A 22,405-nucleotide genomic window follows, 5' to 3' on the forward strand; every position below is an offset into this window, starting at 1 on the left:
CCAACGTTTTGGGGACACTCAAATGTTAAGTAAATCGGATAAGAATTCACGAGTTATTTAATTATTAGCGATTAATGAAGTACTTATTTAATTAATTACATTTCTTATTACATTACAGTAATTACATTACAGTAATTACCTGAGGTAATTACAGTAATTACAGTTCCAGTAATTACAGTAATCATTACAGTAATTACAGTAATCTTATTACAGTAATTACATTACATTAACTCAGGCACCTTTTGAGTAAGGAAGCTGATATTTGGACATGACACTGACCAAGTGATGTGGCTGTCAAGGAAAATTTTGATTTATTGATTAATCATTTAATAAATTAACTCGTTGATTTATAAATGACTTATTTAATTAAAATTCCTCAGAGATACATCTTCGGATGAAATACTTGCAGATTGGTTATGCTATGAGCCAATTGATTAAGGAAAATATTTTGTGATGGCCATATTGGCAATTTCGTGGCCATATTCGTGGCAACTCAGTTAGTGCCACTGCACCTTTAAAATGCATCCCTGCGTTCATTTTTCGATCGATTGAGTTGAAATTTTGAACAATCGGATCTGGACTGTCGTTGTTAACGACTCTAGCACGCACCCGTCCAATCAGGATGGAGCGGTATGGTCCCCGGATCATCACTGCCCGCAGTTTTAATTAGTTTTACTTTTTCTCTTGGTCATATAATTTTGAAGACATGCATGTCATGATATAGGAAATGTTTGTTCTGTTGAACGGAATAAATGTTGTTTATTTGTGTGGGTGTGTATTTTTGTGTATTTTGTATATATTTTCACGGCTAATTCCAGTTAACATCCTGCAAAATTTGCTCGTTTTTCTGGCCGAGTCGAAATTGCGTTGAGTTCCTATGGCATGCGCCATTAAAAGCGCTGTGTAATGGTTGAGCTCCCTTTATTTCGTTTTGGTCATGCGGATGAGCAGACAAAGTGACGAATGCTGCGGCTGGAGCAGTAGAAGCGATGTTTTTTTAATTGAAACGATGTAATTTAATTAAAAGTGGGAGGGGGCAACACCACGCATACCTCTTTTAAGGTGTGTATAAACCCTGGAATATTTCAGCAATCAATACAATGCTGAAACGATGTAAGTTAATTTAATGAGTAATTTAATGAGGAATAAACGTGGGAGGGGGCAACACCACGCATACCTCTTTTAGGGTGTGTATAAACCCTGGAATATTTCAGCAATCAATACAATGCTGAAACTATGTAAGTTAATTTAATGAGTAATTTAATGAGTAATTTAATGAGTAATTTAATGAGTAATTTAATGAGTAATTAAAAGTGGGAGGGGGCAACACCACGCACACCTCTTTTAAGGTGTGTATAAACCCTGGAATAAACGTGGGAGGGGGCAACACCACAAAGCATACCTCTTTTAAGGTGTGTATAAACCCTGGAATATTTCAGCAATCAATACGATGCTGAAATGATGTAATTTACTGTGTAAGATGGTCGACCTTGGGTTTGTTTGGGTTTTGTTGTTTATTTTTGTGGGTGTGTATTTTTGTGTATTTTGTATATATTTTCACGGCTAATTCCAGTTAACATCTCATTCCAGTTAACCAGTTAACATAACAGTTAACATAACAGTTAACATTCTCAAGACCGAACTCTCTTATCTGTCTCCCTCTTCAAAATCCTGGTGGCGTCTGGTCAAATCCGTTTCTGGTGTTTGTTCCCCCTCCATCCCCTCCCTTACCTCAAACGGCTACACAGCTGACTCCGCACGTGAAAAAGCTGAATGCCTCAACTCTGTGTTTGCCTCTAAATCTTGTGTCCCAAACCCATCCCTCTCTGTACCCACCATACCCAGTCGTACCCTGCTGCTCCTGGACTCTGTGTCCTTTCCTCCTGACAAGGTGGAAAAGTTTCTGTCAACCCTCGACTCTGATTCTGCAACTGGACCCGACGGCATCAGCCCACGGGTCCTAAAATCCTGCTCTGCTGCTCTATCTCACCCTCTCTCTGTTCTCTTCACCCTCTCTTTTGCTCAAGGTCAACTGCCATCTGCTTGGAAATCAGCCAACATCACCGCTTTGCACAAAAAAGGTGCAAAAACAGATCCTAGCAACTACAGACCAATCAGCCTTCTCCCAATTATCAGCAAAGTCATGGAATCCATCATTGCTTCTGATATGAAATCTTTCCTCTTCTCCAATGGCTTGATCTCTGATCATCAATTTGGTTTCAGACCAGGTCACTCTACTCTGGACATGCTGCTTCTGCTGTCTCAACAATGGATGGAGGTCCTCAATGCCAAACAGGAAATTAGAGCTGTCTCCCTCGACATATCACGTGCCTTCGACACGGTCTGGCACCCCGCTCTGCTCACCAAACTCTCCTCCTTTGGTATCCATGGAAATCTCCACGCATGGCTGGTGGACTTCCTCTCTAGTCGTCGTCAACGTGTGGCCCTGAATGGGTTTCTCTCATCTCCTCTTCCTGTTCAGGCTGGAGTTCCCCAAGGCAGTGTTCTGGGCCCCGTGCTTTTTCTGGTCTTCATCAATGATCTCTCTGACTCTCTCGAAAATCCTCTCTATCTCTTTGCTGATGACTCCACTCTCTGCCGCTCCATTCCTCTTCCCTCAGATCGGCAGTCTGCTGCCTCCTCACTCTCTGAAGACCTGGACAAAATCACAGACTGGTCAAACAAGTGGAACATGTCTTTCAATCCTGACAAATCTCACACTCTTACTATGTCTCTCCGAAAAGATCGACTGGACAACCCTCCCATCTACTTTCTCAACAATCCTCTCCAAGAAGTTCTGTCGCTCAAGATTTTGGGTCTCACTATCTGCCATGATCTTTCTTGGGAAAACCACATTTCCAAGCTGGCCTCCAAAGCCAGTCGCCGACTGGGCATCCTCCGTCGTGCGAAGTCCTTCCTCGGCACACCTGAGCTCCTCACCACATACAAGGCTTTCATCCGCAGCTCAATGGAATACTGTTCTCCCCTATGGGCCGGTGCTCCTGCCTCACACCTAGCTCGGCTTCACGCTGTTGAAACCAAAGCTTTCAGAATTATTGGAATCTCCCGCAATGAAGCTATCTCTGAGGGCCTTTCACTCACTCACCGCAGGCAGGTAGGTGGTCTTTCTGTCTTCTACCGACTCCTCTCCGGCCTTGCACCCCCAGCTCTCTCTGTGCTCTGTCCCCCAAATATTCCTACAGGTCGCACAAGATCTGCCAGCAACCCTCTGATGGTTAAACTGCCGAAATCTCGGCTCTCCGCTCACCTTCACTCTTTCATTCCTCTTTTCTCCCGCCTCTGGAACAAACTCCCTCACTCCCTTCAATCCCACTCCTCCCTCCAGGTCTTTAAAACAGCTGTTCACCACCATCTCTTATCTTCCCCCATCCAAAACCTTGATCTTTTCTACCCCCGCTAATTCACCCCAGATCCACCTTGTTTGAAATTCCAACTTCTTTCCTGGAAGTCCTGGCAGTGTCCATATGTTTTATACCTCTCCCACTGCCCCCTTCCCACGCCCCCCCCCCCCCAAAGCCCTCGCCCTCTCTGAGATCTCTCGATGTCTCCATGTCTCTCGGTCCCTGCTCTCAAATGTTGTGTTTGTGTCCTTCCCCCTCTCTCCCCATCTTGTCTACCGCTCCCTATGTTATATGTTTTATGTGTCGGTTTGTCTTTCTGTGTGTTCATGTGATTAATGTTCGCTCTTTCACGAGCCTCGATATTGTATACAAAAAAAAAAAAAAAAAAAAAAAAAAAAAAATCCTGCAAAATTTGCTCGTTTTTCTGGCCGAGTCGAAATTGCGTTGAGTTCCTATGGCATGCGCCATTAAAAGCGCTGTGTAATGGTTGAGCTCCCTTTATTTCGTTTTGGTCACGCGGATGAGCAGACAAAATGACGAATGCTGCGGCTGGAGCAGTAGAAGCGATTTTTTAATTGTTCAATGATTATTCGATATTGTTATGACTTATTGTCAATAGGTATACTAAGTGGCCATGAGGTAGCCTGTTGCTATGTACAGTTTTATTCTATTGTTGATTATACCACATAGCTGTGGTGATAAAGGAAATGTTCGTTTTAAATAGATGATTATGATAGGACCATGACTATAAAATCATGATGATTATTATGAATGATATCATAGGGTTCAAATGCAGAATGATTGCATGAACTTGGGAAAGAACTTTCAAGCCCTATGGGATGAATTGGGTGTTACAAGCGATGGAGTTTCAAAATTTAGCATGATTGAAGGAATTTTACAGTCTTATTTCAGGAGTTTTACGAAATTTATATTGCCAAGAGATTTGGGTACTATTAAAAGAAAAATGATGAGATATTTTTCCCAAAGAACTTTAATATCTGCCATCCATTTTGGCGGTCTCACGAATGAAGGATGAGTTGCCTTTAGTGGTTGCAAAGAAAATTTGTGGAGACCAGGCAAAATGGAAAAATAGGTCAGATATGACCCTAGGACAGAACAGTGATTCGTCAATTGACATGAGGTATGAACCAGAGGTGACGACCCATGAGCTTCGATCTCAGTCAATAGATGGACCTGTCCTGACATCATTGGGGAAAGGGCTTATGCAAGGAGTCATCCAAAATGATTAATTTGATTTATTGATGAATATTGATAAATTAATTGAAATTGAATAATTGAATTGAACTGAATAAATTTAATTGAATAAATTTAACTGAATAAATTGAACTGAATAAATTGAATTGAATATATTGATTGTTTGATTGATGAAAATGCGGTCTCAAGAAAGAAGCTTTGATATCTTTGTGAGATATTATCAATGTGAAGACAACCTTGGAAAATTGAGCAAGGTGGTGAGTTTATATATAGATATATATGTGCGGTTACCATTGTGTGATTTCCCCTTCAACAGAGCGGACACCTGAGGATTCACCCATTTCATACTGACCCTCTGGCTCATCTGCAAATACTGATCTGTGAGATTGGATTGTGCAAAAGCCACAGGTGAGAGAGATTCTCTGGAAATCACCGTTTGAACAGGTGGAGAGATCCTTCCTGGAGGTACGAGTGAAGCTTTAGAGAAACAAACTACAACACATCCAACGCTACTTTGATAAAAGGCAGAATGGGAAATGGAGCCTGCAAGAATACACAAGGACAACCAGAGATTCCACAAAAAGGTACTTGTACACATCATATGTACGACCGTTATGGTGCCGAAGCTATAAGGCAGGTCGAGAATTGGTATTTGTGGACAAAGGGACATGATGAGGAGTTTCCAAGAGATGGTACATTTGAGCGAAGTCGATTGGAAAGATTGGAACAAAGATTGAAAGCCAGGAAGAGACAGAATCTAATGGTAGACTGGCTTGCATTCCATCTTTGGGATGGTGAATCCAGACAACGGGAACAGCAAGAACGGATAACGGATCTAGAACTTAAAATAAAAAGGATACAGGATACAGTGGAGGAGACAAATGCACAACTGCCCTCGAAATTAGGAATGAAAGTGACAGTTGTCCCATCTGATTTCCAGTTGTCTCCCCAAAAAGGACGGTACAGAGAATTTTTTCGTGTTTCAGGAGATAACGAGAGATTGCAGTGGTAACTCAGGGATGTAGAGATGCAGCCCAGCAATACAAGTGCACAGGTGCACAGACCAGGCAACGACAGAAACCGGTGTTTCAAGTGTGGACGGATGGGACATTGGAAAAGAGGATGTCCGTATACCAAAAGGAAGACAAGTTCATAGGGTAAACCAAGATCAAGGGTACCAGTGCTGACCGATACCTCAGACAATGATTAGGCCTTCATTGCGACAAATCCCAAATGACGATTGGCCTCAACAAATTAGATTACTGGACAAACATGAATAACTGTCGATGATTCTTGGGTCTGAAAAGTTTTCAGAGCAAGAATTATTCATTTTTCTTTTGCGTGTAAGCAAATTGATAATTAATTGATCAAATGCCGAAATTGGATCTTTTATGTTGGGCACAAAATTTTAAATTTACAAAGTTTGGAACAATTGCTTTGCAATTTTTTTTGGCAAACCAAGTGACAAGAGTCACATCATGATCAGGTGGGAATTTCGGACTATTGTTCCGCACGATTGATAGGTCAGTGGTCGACTGACATACAAATGGGTGGGTAGTCAAATTTGGATAAATTATTGTGGGAACTGAAAGGGTAATGTCAATGTGACGTCATAGGGGTTTTCTAAGAATAAACCTTTTGGTCCATTTGTGTATTAGCGCTTATAAAATTGAAGGACAAATTTTGAGAAATTGAAATAAAGTTGACACCCATCCGGATCTGTAAATAAGGGTTCCAACACAAACAAATACGCATAATGCATGTGTGTGTGGGTATTTTGTGTGTCAGTGTTTTTGTTTTTGTGTATCAATCTTACAAGATTGTTGACACCGACAGTGTGCCTTGTCTGAAAATAGATAGTTCCATGGGGATGGGATCGCATATCGAGAGAATTCGTAAAATAAAAAATAGAAATATAATTTGATTATGAAAATTATCACTTTTGTCAAGGGAGATGGAGAATAAAGATTTGATTTGCTGCGTTATGAGCAGCTATTCATTAATAGTAAAAATTGGAAGTAATCTTGGGATTCCATTGTGATAGAATTTATATGAGAATCAAAGCTATTTATTCAAATCAAATCAAAGATATTTATATGAAAAAAAAACAAAAAAAAAACAGAAAAAAAAAAACTATTTATGGATATGAGATTCATAAAAAATGTGGGAGTACAAAATTAGCCAAAATTTTGGAGAGGTCTTACACTGACTTCCCAGAGTACTCTGCTCACGGATTTTATATATATATAAACTTGAATTTTATCAGAATATAAATTGGGCTGTATGTATGGATGTGTATAAGGCATAGATGATATGGGAAAATAGTAAAGGAAATTTTGCTGGTTTGAACTATTGTGAGTTTTGAGTTCTGGAGTTCAAGCAAAGTCACTGGTTAACAGATGAGAATGGATAGTAAATAAATTCTTCGATGCTGGGTAAATTAAGTACGATATTACTAAGACTTATGAGAGCTATTGTTCTTCCTTACAGCAGTGCGAAATTATTGGGAAAAAAAAAATATATATATATTAGATCCAACATAATGAATCTATAAATGAATGTCAGAGGGATAATATCCTCAATTTGTACTAATTATTTGATTGTGGGTAAAGGAATTAATTTATCATAGTGGATTGTTAACAGCAGCCTGAAAATGTCCTGAGAGTGCATCCATGTAATCAGAAATCCCAGATTTGTTTTTACAAACAACATTTTGGTAGAGGTCTTGTGTGGACGAGCACTTCCGTGGTAGATAAAAAACGGTACTGCATGCTGGCAGCCACTTTTGCGGCCAGTTAGGCCAAACAAATTGAGAGGAAATTGTAGTTAAATACGTAAGTTACACATGGCTATTTGTAAAAAGGAAATTTGTTGAGATGGGAAACATTTTTCGAAGGTTTATTAAAGTGTTATAATATGACATGTGGCAAGGCAAACTATTGGATGGGAAAATTAGATCTGGTTATAGAATAAATTTATTGACCCCTTGAAGTTAATTCTTCGAATCATTGTTTCACTGGCATTTTTTGTTCACATTGGAAATAGTTTGGTAGAGCTTTGTTTAAAACCTTTGGTTGCGGTATCTTGGAACGAAATGATAAACCATAGGAGATTGATAAGAATAGAAAAAAAAAAATGGACCCAAAATAGAAAGTTGGATTCATGCCTCTCATTGCAAGCAAGCACATGGGGCTAAGGTGGACGATCCCACAGAAAATGAGGCTGCACCTAGCAGCCCAGCAGAACATTCAGTGGCAGATAAATGATAGTCGTGATTTACAGTCATTTGAATTACATTTTAACACCCCTTGCATTGATAAACATTACATTTTCAACATGTGATATTCCTACTTGGGATAGTGACATTTATTTGCCTACATGACATACAATTACCTGCTGATATTAATACAACATGAGTGAAAAAATGTATCACAACTACACTCATGATCAGGGGATTGAGTTCAACCCCGGGAGATAGGGGGATCAGGGTAAGACAAATAATCTGATTTATGTTACATATTAAGGGATTTTCTTTATTTACCTTTTAGGAAGCTTGTTAGTTTGGTATATAATGTTGAATGTCATCGACATATAATTATGTCATAGGTATGAATATATACAAGGAGTAGCAGACTTGTTTGTTGGTTTAGTAGTTATATTGGCAATTGTTTTAGTGGTGGCTTGCTTGAAAGCCTTAGTGACGGTGTGTTTGAATAAGGTAACCAACAACACGATGATAACGCATGAAGTGACAAATGAGGAAAGAAATGTGGAACCACAAGAGGAAGACTTTTATGGCGACATAAATACTGAGATTAAAAGATTAAATCAAGTGATGTTGCAAATGAATACAGTAGAATTAAGATAATGGCATAACGACAATGTTATGAGTTGTGTCAATTACAAGATCAGTGAACTCATATCACCACGAGTGACACACTGTTAAAAAAAAAAAAAAAAAAAAGGGAAAAGGAAAAGTGGGGAGGAATTATGGTAATAATACATTATGCTTAATTTGTTGGTTTGGGAAAATTTTTGGTGGGAATTAGATATTCCTGTTTGTGATTGTAATCATATACAATTAATTTTTTTAGAGTAGTGCTAAAATACCTGCGCGAGTTAATTTTGAACTATATTAACCTGAAAGCAATTGTGGATGCTATTCTTAGTTTAGTAGTCAAATACATACCTGATTGAATATTACTTGTGTGACGCATATAAATGAATATAACTTTTTGAATGTTGTAAGGGAAAACAACAAATTGTTGAATGTGAAACTGTCGGAAGATATACATAATTATGCTGATTTCATGGTAAGATGTACCCTATCTGATTCAGTGTGTGTGGAAAGCAGATTCAGATGTGACTGAGCATAAGGATAAGACGAGATCACATTTGAAGGGGGTGCTAACGGAATTGGGAAGACGTTCGAGAAAGAAAATTTGTGGCTAAAAAAATGAAGTTAATCGTGGCATACACCCTCTTTCTCAAAGAATGATGAAGACATTCTCCCGTGTAACTTGGAGATGGATGCTTACCTTCACCAAGGAAATTTATGTGACCATTTGCCTGGATCACACTGCAACATATGAAAGAAAGGCGATCACTTACTCTTGTTCGAAGGCTTCGAACATTCATCACATCAGAAGTTGCAGGACAACGACATTTTACCTGCAACCTCTGTGAAATGCGGGGACATATGTTATTACTTCACCAACGTCCGGGGAACCAGCATGTAGCTGCAAAAAACGGCTGTGCCCTTGTCACAACAGCTGTGCACGATTCTGCTGGTTGCTCCTGGTATGGACCATGAATGACCTGAACACCATGGTCCCAACATCATTGTGGATGCATCCGGCATCCCTGTTCCACATCTTGCTGGCCAATCAACATTACACCAACACTTGCTGCCCACTCATAATGAGGGAGGAGGCAAGTCGACTACAACTGGGCGAAGGCCTTGTTCAAGGAATCATTATGGTTCACAGCAAGAGTGGCAAGAATGCTACATGGAGAGCAGGGTCAGTCTATGACTCCGCACCGTTACCACAACAGCGAAATCCTACACGAAGTAGTGCAGGTGTTTATAAAGACAGAAGAAAATGTTTCATACCTGAATTCAAACACAAGTGATCAGCCCTTCCTTTCAAACAAAGAATCAACGTTTGTTTGGAGGGAAACGTTTTTGCCAGATGTTGCAGATGCCTTAAAAACTTGAAAATGGTGAAGCAAAATTGTTGTATCTTGGTGATGGTGAAGTGTTGTTTTACAAAGATATTTGTGATGCAAATGAAATAGATTGAATTAACAATATGGAAGGAGTCAATGACCAACGAAATGTTTTGTGATCAGAGTCTTGCAGGATGACGGTGTATGCCTAAGGAAATTGTATTGATGTTTACTTGTAGTGATTGATTGTTTACTTATATTGATGTTTAGATTAATGGTTAATATAAACAAAAACAAAAAGATGAGGGAATTGTGGAAGTGTAACTCAGTGTAACTCATTGGTTGGAACTGGTAACGAACCAAGGTACGAGCAGGTGGTCGTAAGAATGTTAGGAATGCATCTCGCCCTGTCGAAGCTGAGAGTCCTGTTGTGTAGCTTTAGCACGACCCAGGGCTAACACACATTCCCAAGCCCGTACTATTGTCTTTCATCGGGATGCAAAGAGGATGAAGCAAATTCCCAGCAGGGAGGAGCGAGTTGGTGCCAGGAAGGCGAGCAGGATGACTGAGTAACATTGCTGCGGAGAAGGGATTACGATTTCAGCGCACAGAGGATTAACTGAAGTTTGCCCATATAAACAGAAGAGACTTTGAGTCAAGGAGACTTGCCATCAGAAGCCCTGCCCGATGGAATGAACGAGTACGGCGCTGCGGAGTTTTGAGTTCTGAGAAAGAGGGACTATGCGGATAGAGTTATCTGGTCCATTGAGTTAACGGTAGTTATTAGTATTTGAATGAAGTGAACAACGAGTTAATAAAGTTGTGATCTTTTGTAAACCTGTGACATCATTGGAGTCTTGAGTCTCACAACACTTCCACGACAGCGCAAAGGCGGTCATTTGGAACATGTGCTCTAATAAATGTATCCTTTGAGCTAGAGACCTCAAATCTTCAGTTTTTAAATTGTTATCATATCAGCTTCCAGGAAATGTAATCTTTTTTGGAGTTTCTTGTCTGAGTAATAAATTATTATCATGTTAATGGGTTCCATCTATTTTGAGACACCCTGTACGAAGACGTTGTGAAAGCTAACATGGACCACTGTTGGTTTGTTGGGTGCTGACAGGTCCTGTGGTCACCGAGGATACTTACAGTCCCAGGACCCAGGGCCCTAATGGACGGCGTTGGCCAGGGAAGTGCTACCAGGTAGGGGGAACTAAACAATAAACTTCATGGACTCGTAAAGAGAAAGAGGACCCTCCAGGTATACTCACCCTCTTCCCAACCTCACGTTTTTTTAAAACTCAACTGGACTATGTCCAGCTGAGTTTTTGTCGACACCCAGTGTCCGTCATCCGTCTGTCTGTCTGTCGTCTGTAAACAATTCGACGTCTACGCTCTAAAAGTCACAAATATTGATGAAATTTGATGAAACTTGTTATGCAGCATCTTTAAGACATAAACTAGTTTGGGATTGCATTTGGGCGTTGCACGCCCAAAAATGGGCGTGGCAGGGCGGCCATATTGAAAAATCAATTTTTGTCAATCTGGTACTTCCTAATGTAGCTAGAAGGCTGAAACTTGGTGTGTAGACAGTATGAAACAAACCTCAACACATATATTACGGGTTTTGACGATGTCCAAGCTCTAAAAGTCACAAATACTGATCAAATTTGATGAAATTTGTGCCTTCTTTAGCACATATAAACTATATAGTTTGTGGTTCTGTTATGCATATTCTAACCATATTGATATACAGTAGACCAGTTGTCCTGTAGTCCTGGTTGTCCTAGTGCTGTAGTTCTCCTGTAGTTGTCCTAGTCCTGTAGACCAGTTGAGTTCAGGTTCCCTGGAACCTCTAGTTTAAATTTGCATCCGGATATACAGAAACATGACAGAAGTAAATAGACATCTTAAATTGATTCATTTCATCTGTATAACAGTTTTACTCAGTGATTTGTAGTAATATCCGACTATTTCTTCACAGAAACGAGTTCCTGGGTCTTGTACGACAATTAACTATGCCTCGAACCCAGGGAGAAGACAAACTTTCCGATTTTCAAAGAGGACGAATTGTTGGCCAATCGTAAGGTGGAGTCAGCCAGCGTCAGATAGCTCAGAACCTTGGCATTCCACTTTCTACGGTCAATCGGGTGATTGTGAAATTCACCCGCGAAGGCAAAGAATCCACATCTTGCCGTTCTGGTCGGCCTGGACCCTCAGAAAGGTGTCCTCGAGCTGTCAAGCGGTCCATTGAGAAAACTACCCGTTGCAAGGCAGCAGATGTTGCAGAGGAGGTCCAGGTTAGCTCAAGAACTGCCGTGCGGTACCTTCATCAACTGGGCTACTGTGGGAGAGCAGCTAGGAGAAAACCTCTTCTTAGACAGGTCGACATTCAAAGGAGAAAGAGACCCTTGGATTTTTGGCAAACTGTCAGTTTTTTCAGGTGAATCCCAATTTGCTCAATCTTTTGACAGTGGACACGTATGGGTCTGGATACTTCCCAGTCAAGAGTTTTATTTGAACCGATTGCAGCCAACTGTCAAACACGGTAGGTTTTCAGTGATGGTGTGGGGAGCAATCTGGAGCGCTGCTCGGTCAGAGCTTGTGGAGTGTGTTGGCAACATGAACTCTACGATATGCATTTCTATCCTTGAGGATGGACTTCTCCCTGTCTTCTCCACTGGTCAGATGGTCAAAAACAACACCCTGTTCATGGAAGATGGAGCTCCATGGTACACTGCAAAAAAGACCAAAGAATGGCAGGACGGAAATGGGATCAAGCAACGTCCACGGCCAATGTTAGTCTCCTGACATGAACCCCAATGAACACCTCTGGGCCATATTGGATCGAGCTGTGTGGAAAAAGTCCAGAAAACCAACATCACGGGCAGAATTGCTAAACCTTTTGCGTGAAGTCTGGGCAGAAATCCCACAAGAGAAAATTTTGGAACTCGTTAGTTCTATGCCTGAAAGAGTAAAAGCCTTGAAATCTGCAAATGGCAAATCTACAAAATAGTAGTGTATGGATTTAAATGGATCAAATGTACTTTAAAAAAATTCCCTTTTAAAGGCCATTTTCCCTGCTAGAGCGGGGGTTAGCCTTGCGGGCCCCATGACAATCATCATGGTTCTCTTTTTTAGGCAATGTTTTTATGGCCGGATGCCCTTCCTGATGCCAACCCTTTAGTTGCCTCTTCCAACACCCAGGGATATGGTGTACCTATTCTAAACTGGGGCATTCATCCCAGCAAGCTGGCACTCAATTTGCCGACCTCAACAAAGTCAACCCCTGGCGTTAATTAAACAATCGACCGGGATTCAAACTCAGGATCCTAGGATCTCAAGCCAGCACCCCAACCGCTAAGCCAACACCAGGCTCAAATGTACTTCAAATGTTCAATAAATAAATTTCTTTAAAAAATCATGGTGTCTATTTACTTCTGTCATATCTGTAAAGAGTACTGTATATGTTACATGTATTAGTGATCGAATGCATAGGATTAGTGGAACAATGCATTGGATGATGGGTAGTCACTGTTTTGGGAATTATTGTATGCGAGTTCAGACTAGGGTGGGGAGTTAGACTGCATGGTAGGTGGAAACAGATTTCACACTACTCCCCTCACCCTCCCTCCCACCCCCTTTATGGACACAGACCCAAGAGAGTCTGAAGAAGGAAGGTGGGGTTCGTGCTGTGGGAATGCCTTCCAAGAGGTAACTTTGCATCATATGGCAGTAGTTATTTCCCATATTGCATATCTAAGAATAAGTGCATGAGGTAATTTAATTGTGATATAGAATATATGTCATTTTATGTCTAGAAAGATGTTGTCAACCTTCCCGATATGCGTGTCCCGCTTTCCCTCCGTACTCTTTTCACCCCTCAGCCCAAATTGGGCTAAGGGGAATTGTCGTCTGGGCGTCCGTCAACTTTTGGTTTCCGTCAATTTCAAGGAGAACGGCTTGTCCGATTAAATCCATTTTTGCAATGTATGTTGGGGGTTGAGTAGAGGAAGGTCCCTTTCGAAAATGGGCGCGCTGCGGTTTTCAATATGGCCGCTACGGCAGCCATCCTGGCGTCCGTCAACTTTTGATTTCCGTCAATTTCGAGCAGAACGGCTTGTCCGATTAAATCCATTTTTGCAGTGTGTTGGGGTTGAGTCGAGGAAGGTTCCTTTCGAAAATGGGTGCGCTGCGATTTTCAATATGGTCGTCACGGCAGCCATCGTGAAATTGGTTTCCGTCAATTTCGAGCAGAACGGCTTGTCCGATCCATGTTTGCAGTGTGTGTTGGGGTTGAGTAGAGGAAGGTGCCTTTCGAAAATGGGTGCGCTGCGATTTTCAATATGGCCGCCACGGCAGCCATCTTGAAATTGGTTTCCGTCAATTTCGAGCAGAATGGCTTGTCCGATTAAATCCATTTTTGCAGTGTGTGTTGGGGTTGAGTAGAGGAAGGTTCATGGGCGCGCTGCGACTTTCAATATGGCCGCCAGGGCAGCCATCTTGAAATTGGTTTCCGTCAATTTCAAGCAGAACGGCTTGTCCGATTAAATCAATTTTTGCAGTGTGTGTTGGGGTTGAGTAGAGGAAGGTTCCTTACAAAAATGGGCAAGCTGCGATTTTCAATATGGCCGCTACGGCAGCCATCTTGAAATTGGTTTCCACCATGCATGGGCTGAGGGGTTATGCCTGCTTTGCGGTGCTATTTATTAATGATCTTACCTTTGTAATCTGTCCAAAATGTGTCATTAAAGCATCCGATAGGCCATCAGGCAGTGAGTTTAGGCAGAAGCGCCACCATGACAACAAAGTGCACCAAAGCGTTGAGTAAAAGGTCGGGGGAAGGTCAGCCCCACCACGGACCATGCGGCAGTCCAATACAGGAACTTACAGGATGATCCGCATCATGACCGCCTGCGCATGAGCTGCATTGAGGGTTTCCTTTGGAGCTGGACCTTGCAACACAGCCGACAGCCATGCCGCCCAACCAAGCAAGCCGTGCCCACTCTTCCCATCGAGCCAGCTCCTGGCCATGGCTTGGAACAATTGTTGCCTGCTTGTGTCACCTCCTGGGACTCATGTCATGCCAAACACAGCCCAGGTGCTCCTTTCCTGCCTGACTATATTTTGTCTATCTACTGAGGAGTGTCTGAGATCTTAAGGCTTAGGTTATTTAAGGATCCTGTTCGTTCATTGACTTGAGGACCTGTATGGGTTTGGGTAGTGTGTTAAACAATTGCTTATTTTTGCATTCTCGCCCATGTGTTCAATATATTTTAAAACCACTTGGTCTCTGGGCAAATTTGAGTGTTTCTGATCACTAGTAGAATTATACATGTCCGGTAAAGGACTGATTGGTTTTGGATGATAGCGCCCAGTACAAGGATCATGCCTGCGTCTGGCAATTTCGCTCGGTCACAGTTAGAGCAACGGGTGCACGGTACCGATCACCATGATGCATCGACTGGCTTGGTGGTTCCATTGGAGTACATTATTGTGGCAAACAGACCCGTGATCCGACTTGAAGCGACCGAATCAGTGGGCCATCATGACCGCTTTGACGTGGTTCATCTGGATATAATTACATGAAGAATATTTTTATCTTTACATTGTGCAAACATAAATTGTTCAAACTTTAATCATTAAAACGGTTTGCCAAAAAACAAACTGAAACGTTGGGTAAACTAACAATACGAGAACAGAATTATCTGTTAAACTTTTGAAACACCCTGTATTGTATATATATATATATATATATATATATATATGTATATATATATATATATATATATATATATATATATATATATATATATATATATATATATATATATATATATATATATATATATATATATATATATATATATATATATATATATATATATGTATATATATATATATATATATACAATAACCGTACGATACGTAAACACTGCTCAAACATGTATTTTATATTCTGTAGAGACGGTGTGATGTCCAAACAGACCTTTTGCATAATGTTTCTCTGAATAAAAAATAATTAATGCGACTTCAGGAACAATGCCTCCTGGTCCCACAGACATAAAAAAGGCATAAACATCGTATGTCCACGTGAATCACTCTAACGATGAAGGCAGCAAAGGTCATCAAATATCGGAGTTCACCAAGACAAAGGTCAAAGGGTTCCAATTTTAGCTCCTCAACCATACCACTGGATCTTCCCTTGTAACATATTGTTACAGACGTGGCTTGGATGTTATTCACCGAGCGGTTTTGGGATGACCACGTCTGCACAAGATTATGCTCGATATTATACCCGATTGTGCCCGAACGTTGACTAGTCGCGCGATGCTGGCTCAATAAGAAAAAGAAGACACCCGGCTGGATTACAATAACACAATACGACACCAAGGTTTCGATTCTCAAGACCTCCGGAGGAGATTATATTCGTACGGAAAGGTCAGATTACAGGGGCTAGAAGTATAATCACAGGAAGACAGGCACTTAGACACAATCTTATATTATTCCCAACAGACGACAGATAAACGGGACAAAGCTGACTCACACGGGGGTTGATGGAAAGGACAGCGGGTATCGATGGCTCAAGGTGCACTCTTGGCTCAAGGACAGGGTCCAGTACGGTCCGGTCCAAAGATGCGGGGAGGTATCGTCGCGCTGGGGGTGGCGGTGGCTTCCTCTGCTCTCCGTAGTTCAGGCGCATCTGTTTCAGCGCTCGCAGGTCCGTCTTTCTCCAGCTGGGGGCGCATCTGTCGTCACGTCCGCTACGTGGCCGCGTATATCCGGCGGGGAGTGACACGCCCTCGGCTCGCTAGCGCCGCCCCAGATGGAATCGGTCCGCCCTTCTGATTGGGTGCGGGGGGTTACCAGGCTCCGCCCTTGAGGAGGAGCTGACAGCCAGCCCCTCCGTGGTAACCCCGTGGAGCGCGTGGTCAATGGCGCTAATCGAGCCGGTGTGAGGACGCATCCTCCCCCGCTCCGCCGCCATCTCCTCTGTTGTTGTTGTAATTGTTGGGGAAGAAGATGGAAGGAGGTATGGGAAAGGTCCTAAACTCACTACTGATGCCATATAATCACATTCTGGTGCAACGAAGAGTCATAATTAATGGAGACGAGGCCTTAACTGACATAGAATAAGAATAACTAGGAAGATGTCCGAAAGTTGTCTACGTGTGGTGCGGTGGACCTGGGCACGACATTTAATGGGGGAATAAGGGGAAGGTCGGCTCTACTGATTGTTATTTACATGCAATGGGACTAGGGAATGGGGGATTGGGGAAAGTTGGGGAGTATTGGAGAAAATAGGGGAATATTTACAAGCGGATATGGAGGCCAAATTCCATATTCGCAACAATATGATATAAATCAGCAACACGACCTCACATGCTTCAGCCATATGATATAAATCAGACCTTACCAAATGTAAAACACGAGCATTATCTGCAGGAAACGAATCTTGACTGCATTTTCCAACTGCCTTTCGTTCTCACTATAAATTCCATGCCTGCTCTTCAAAACAGATGACACTGCAAAAAAAGGAATTACCTGTCACATTTTTCTTGCTCAACTCTAACAGTGAAAACAAACATGACCACAACATTGAGGAATTCTCCCTTTTACATTCTTTCAATGAAGATGAAGCCCAACATAACAGCTATGCCTAAATCAATTTGGCCAAGGCCGAGCGAAGTGAGATCGAGGTACACAAATTTGTTCCTGATGCACAAAACACCCTGCAACCCTTGCCTACAGAAAACTGATTTTTCTTTTGACTGCCAGTCACATTTTCCATCCAATCGTCATGTAACTTTGCATGAAGCTACTAGCTTTTACCATTGCACGCATTTCTTGTTTTGTCAACTTGATTGTGGGATGGGTTTGAAAGCCATAAAATCCAACTTGACAAGTCTTTCCTTAGTGTTGGGAAAGGAGGTGCACAGAGCACAAGACACAAACGCCAGCACATCTACACTTGCCGCTAGAAATGGATGAGCTCTTCTTCTGAGCTCGAACCGAAAAAAAACAAGAAAGGCAGGAATTCTGAATCAATTTCCCCGGAATTTCTGAGGAATTCCTGGGAAAAAGTTTTACTAGAATGAAAAACTAGCTTGGCCTCTGTTTGAAAGATTTTCTCAGCTCAACCTCGAGAAAATTAGGCTTGCACAATCTCAAATATTTATCATACGCGGCGTATTAGCAACAGACAACAAAGAAGATAATGATCAATTAAAATATTATCCTGAACTTTGTGTTGACCAGAATTTTCAGTAGAGTCCTTTTTCATCTCATTCGCACAAGGGCCTTGCCTGACGTTCCACAACATGGTCAATGATGGCTGTGGACGCCTTTTACTCGTATTTTAAAAAGAATATCTATCCGTATCTCCATTTAAACTTGTCCAAGATGAAACGTCATTATGCTGGTCATTTGATCTTGAGACTAAATAATAATTTGAAGTAGTATCTATCTATAATTCCAGTAATCTCTGTCTGTCTGTACGTTTGTCTGTGACCGCTGTTTCTCGACAACCACGGGTCCGATATACTTTTAACTTGCCAGGTATATTGCTGGGGACCCGAGGATGTGCCTTTTCAAGGTTTCATATTAATCGGACAATTACTTACCGAGCTATGTCCAAAAAACGATTCAACCAATCAGAGAGCAGCGAACGATCGCGTGTGCCGAACGTGGCGGGCACACTCTGCCTCGGATGGCACATTTGAGAGCGTATTCATTTATTTCACGTTTGCAAACTATGTTGGCGTTAAACTATGTTTTAAAACTAATAAAAACGAATTTGCGATTCATTCGCTTTCCTGCGCGTTTGTGCACGCGATGGCGATTTCTTTACCAAACTCCGGAAGCCGTTCGCTTTGGACCAAACCATTTCATGTAAATAGAGGGGGGGGATTGTCACCACTCGCAAGCCGTTCGCTTTGGACCAAACCATTTCATGTAAATAGAGGGGGGGGATATAATTTTAGATATCTATCTATAATTCCAGTAATCTCTGTCTGTCTGTCTGTACGTTTGTTTGTTTGTCTGTGACCGCTGTTTCTCGACAACCACGGGTCCGATATACTTGAAACTTGCCAGGTATATTGCTGGGGACCCGAGGATGTGCCTTTTCAAGATTTCATATTAATCGGACAATTACTTACCGAGCTATGTCCAAAAAACGATTCAACCAATCAGAGAGCAGCGAACGATCGCGTGTGCCGAACGTGGCGGGCACACTCTGCCTCGGATGGCACATTTGAGAGCGTATTCATTTATTTCACGTTTGCAAACTATGTTGGCGTTAAACTATGTTTTACAACTAATAAAAACGAATTTGCGATTCATTCGCTTTCCTGCGCGTTTGTGTACGCGATGGCGATTTCTTTACCAAACTCCGGAAGCCGTTCGCTTTGGACCGAACCATTTCATGTAAATAGAGGGGGGGGATTGTCACCACTCGCAAGCCGTTCGCTTTGGACCAAACCATTTCATGTAAATAGAGGGGGGGGGATATAATTTTAGATATATATATAGTACGGGCATGCCCTAGTTTTAACAATTACACAAGAGCAAAGTCAATGGCATGCCATCACAAATCCCCACACTTCCCACTTAATGCAACGTTCAAAGATGGCAAAAAGTTCCACGAGGTTTGACCCAACATCAAATTTTGAGTTATTTTTTTTCCCTCGTTTTGCCCCCTGTGACCCAAAGTCCTTGGGAATGAAGAAGAGGAAGACCACTCCTTTTTCATCTTCAGATGCATAGGGCTGCTAGCAGAGCAGGTTCCTGGCTATTGGGCACAATCCTGGACGGGTCGCCACTCCGATGGAGGAAACTCGAATGGCTCAATTCATCCCAGTAAGCTGGTACTCATTTTGCCGACCTTGCAAGGATCACAGGTTCAGTCAATCCCACTCCTCCCTCCAGGTGTGGGATCCACACCTGGAGGGAGGAGTAACATGCCCCACCCAAACCCTTTATCTTTTCTACCCCCGTTAAAACACCCCAAATCCGCCTCTTTCAATCCCCAACTTGTTTCCTGAAATTCCTAGTAGTGTTCATTTGCTTTATACCATGTACCCCTCCCCACTACTCCCCCAGCCATCTCCCTTCCACAGATCTACCGACGTCCCTGTTCTCTACTGTTCTTGTGCTTTTGGCCTTCCTTCTTTCTCCCCCTCTTGTCTCCTGCTCCCTTCATTGCATATTTTATGTGTCTGTGCATGTTTTCATGTTTAACGTGTTCGCTCTTACACGAGCCTCAATTCTGTATACAAAAAATAAAAACCCACCTGATGTCAATTCAATGGAATAACAGGAGCTTGAACTCAGGACCCTGATCTCAAGCCTGCCACTTTAACCGTTAAGCCACCAGGCTACAGGGGCATGAACCAGGGATCAAATCCAAAAAATCGTAACATAATTCATGCGTTTCACAATGTTCATACCATATACAAAGTTTCATTTCACAATGTTTAGAAATGTTCCGGTAATTGCATTTTTCCGTATTTGACCCTTCGACCCTGCCTTAGGCTTCGACGGGGCCAAAAATTACACTAATCTTGCAGCTCCGTGCCACGTGTGATCATAACTACCAAATTTGGTAAATTTCTGCCCACTGTTTCGGAAGAGATAGTGTGACGGACAGACTGACAGAAAGACAGACGGAGCCCATTCCAATACCCCCCGTTTTCTTTTCTTTTTTTCAAAAAAGTGCGGGGATAATGATCGTGTCATTGTGAGAGACAATTCTAATAACAATGTAAGCTTTTATCTTGTCGGTCCATGACCTTGAGAGAGAATTTTTAATAACTAAAATCTTGTAAGTTGTCGTTCCAGAATATCCCATAAATGCTCAATTGGGTTCAGATCCTGTGACTGAGAAAGCCTGACATATGGATAACATCAGTGGCATGCTCATCAAACCATTGGGCGACCACATGTGTTCTGTGGATAGAGGCATTGAGGATTCCTCTTGTATAATTACAGATTCATAATTATAGGCAACCAGGCCTGTGCAGCATTTTTATACATGACCCTAAGCATGCTGGGATGTTATTTGCTTAATTAACACATGGGCCACACCTGTGGAAGCCATTGCTTGGTGTCCCTAATTTACCTGGGTGTTTCCATTTTTTTTGTCCACTACTACATGTTGCATACAGAACAAGGGCATTATGAGACATTACTCGTAGAATAGCTTTTCATTACAAATACTATAGTAGACAAATTCATGTCACCACGATAGATCTGATTTGAACTGCGATTCCAGCATCATGAGCTATGTTCTCAGGTGAGAACACCACACAGGACAATCAATCTCCGTTTTCATCATCATTTTTTTTTGTTGTAGTCGCAACCTAATTTCAAAAATGTACAAAATTACTCAAAAAAACAAAGTACAGTACCTGCTCTAACGGTCTGAATATATAGTACGGGACAAACCAGGAAGACGAGGAACATTGGCACATAGGTACTGACATAGTGAGGTATTGCATGCTCCATATTCTCTTCACATCTGCAAGAGACATCAAGAGAAAAACAAAAATACATGTGTTTGATGTTTATTTGCACATCAAGTAAATTCACAGCGTTTGTTAAAGTTTCACAGTGTGACTTGTGGAGATGCACGATGATCAGGTGATAGTGCCGCATGAAGTTCACTAAAAGCCTTTGTTAGAACTCACTTTAAAATATTGTGTATTAATCAAAGGAAAAGTAACAATAGTTATTTCTCAACCTCACATGCTTCAGCCAATCACATATTCGTTTTGCTTGTTCTATATATATATATATATATATTTTGTATACTGAATCGAGGCTCGTGAAAGAGCTAACATTTATTTCACAAACAAATCAACCAGACAAACAAAATATACAAAAAGAGGGAGCGGAAGACAAGATGGGGAGAGAAGGGGAAGCACACAACCACAACATTTGAGAGCAGGTAGAAGTGTGGGAGGGAGAGGGCTTGGGGGCAGGAGGCGTGGGAAGGGTTGCAGGCAGATTTTGGATGGGGGGGGGGGGGGGGGGGGGTGGAGAGAGGTATAAAACACAAGGGGACCGAAATTAGCGGGGGTAGAAAAGATCAAGGTTTTGGATGGGGGAGGATAAGAGATGGTGGTGAACAGCTGTTTTAAAGACCTGGAGGGTGGAGTGGGATTGAAGAGAGTGAGGGAGTTTGTTCCAGAGGCGGGAGAAAAGAGGAATGAAGGAGTGAAGGTGAGCAGAAAGTCTTGATTTTGGCAGTTTAACCATAAGAGGGTTGCAGGCAGATCTTGTGCGACCTGCAGGAATATTTGGGGGACAGAGCCCAGAGAGAGCTGGGGGGGCAAGGCCAGAGAGGAGTCGGTAGAAGACGGAAAGACCACCAACCTGCCTGCAGTGAGGCTTTGTTTAACTTGTGCTTTAAAGGATACCATTGTGATGAAGCAACTCGTGGTCCTTTAAATGGTCACATCGTCACCTGTAGTATAAATGTTGTTAAGTGCTATGGAGGGTTAAATTTTGTGTGAGTGATTTGTTGTTTTGATTTTGTATGTACTATGTAGACGCAGATTTTGTGTTGAAGAATTTGGTACATGTATTTGCTACGTAAAATTATCGTAAAATTTTCTGTATTGTTTGTTTGTGTGGATATAACTATTCAATGA

General features: G+C 41.8%; 1 protein-coding gene across 2 annotated transcripts in view; it reads right to left on the reverse strand.

The window, feature by feature from the left end:
* GPR143 (G protein-coupled receptor 143) overlaps window positions 1-22,405 on the reverse strand; it is a 70,129-nt gene that overhangs the window by 18,477 nt on the left and 29,247 nt on the right. For both annotated transcript variants that reach the window (XM_068132773.2, XM_068132775.2), the window contains 2 exons: window positions 21,161-21,270; window positions 17,167-17,275 (listed from right to left, as the gene is read on the reverse strand). In XM_068132773.2, the coding sequence (XP_067988874.2) occupies window positions 17,167-17,275; window positions 21,161-21,270 (219 nt within the window). The remainder of the gene's footprint in view (window positions 1-17,166; window positions 17,276-21,160; window positions 21,271-22,405) is intronic.

This window comes from Myxine glutinosa, unplaced genomic scaffold (genome assembly GCF_964187855.1).
Source record: "Myxine glutinosa unplaced genomic scaffold, kmMyxGlut1.1 SCAFFOLD_1885, whole genome shotgun sequence".
NCBI classification, from domain to species: Eukaryota; Metazoa; Chordata; class Myxini; order Myxiniformes; family Myxinidae; genus Myxine; species Myxine glutinosa.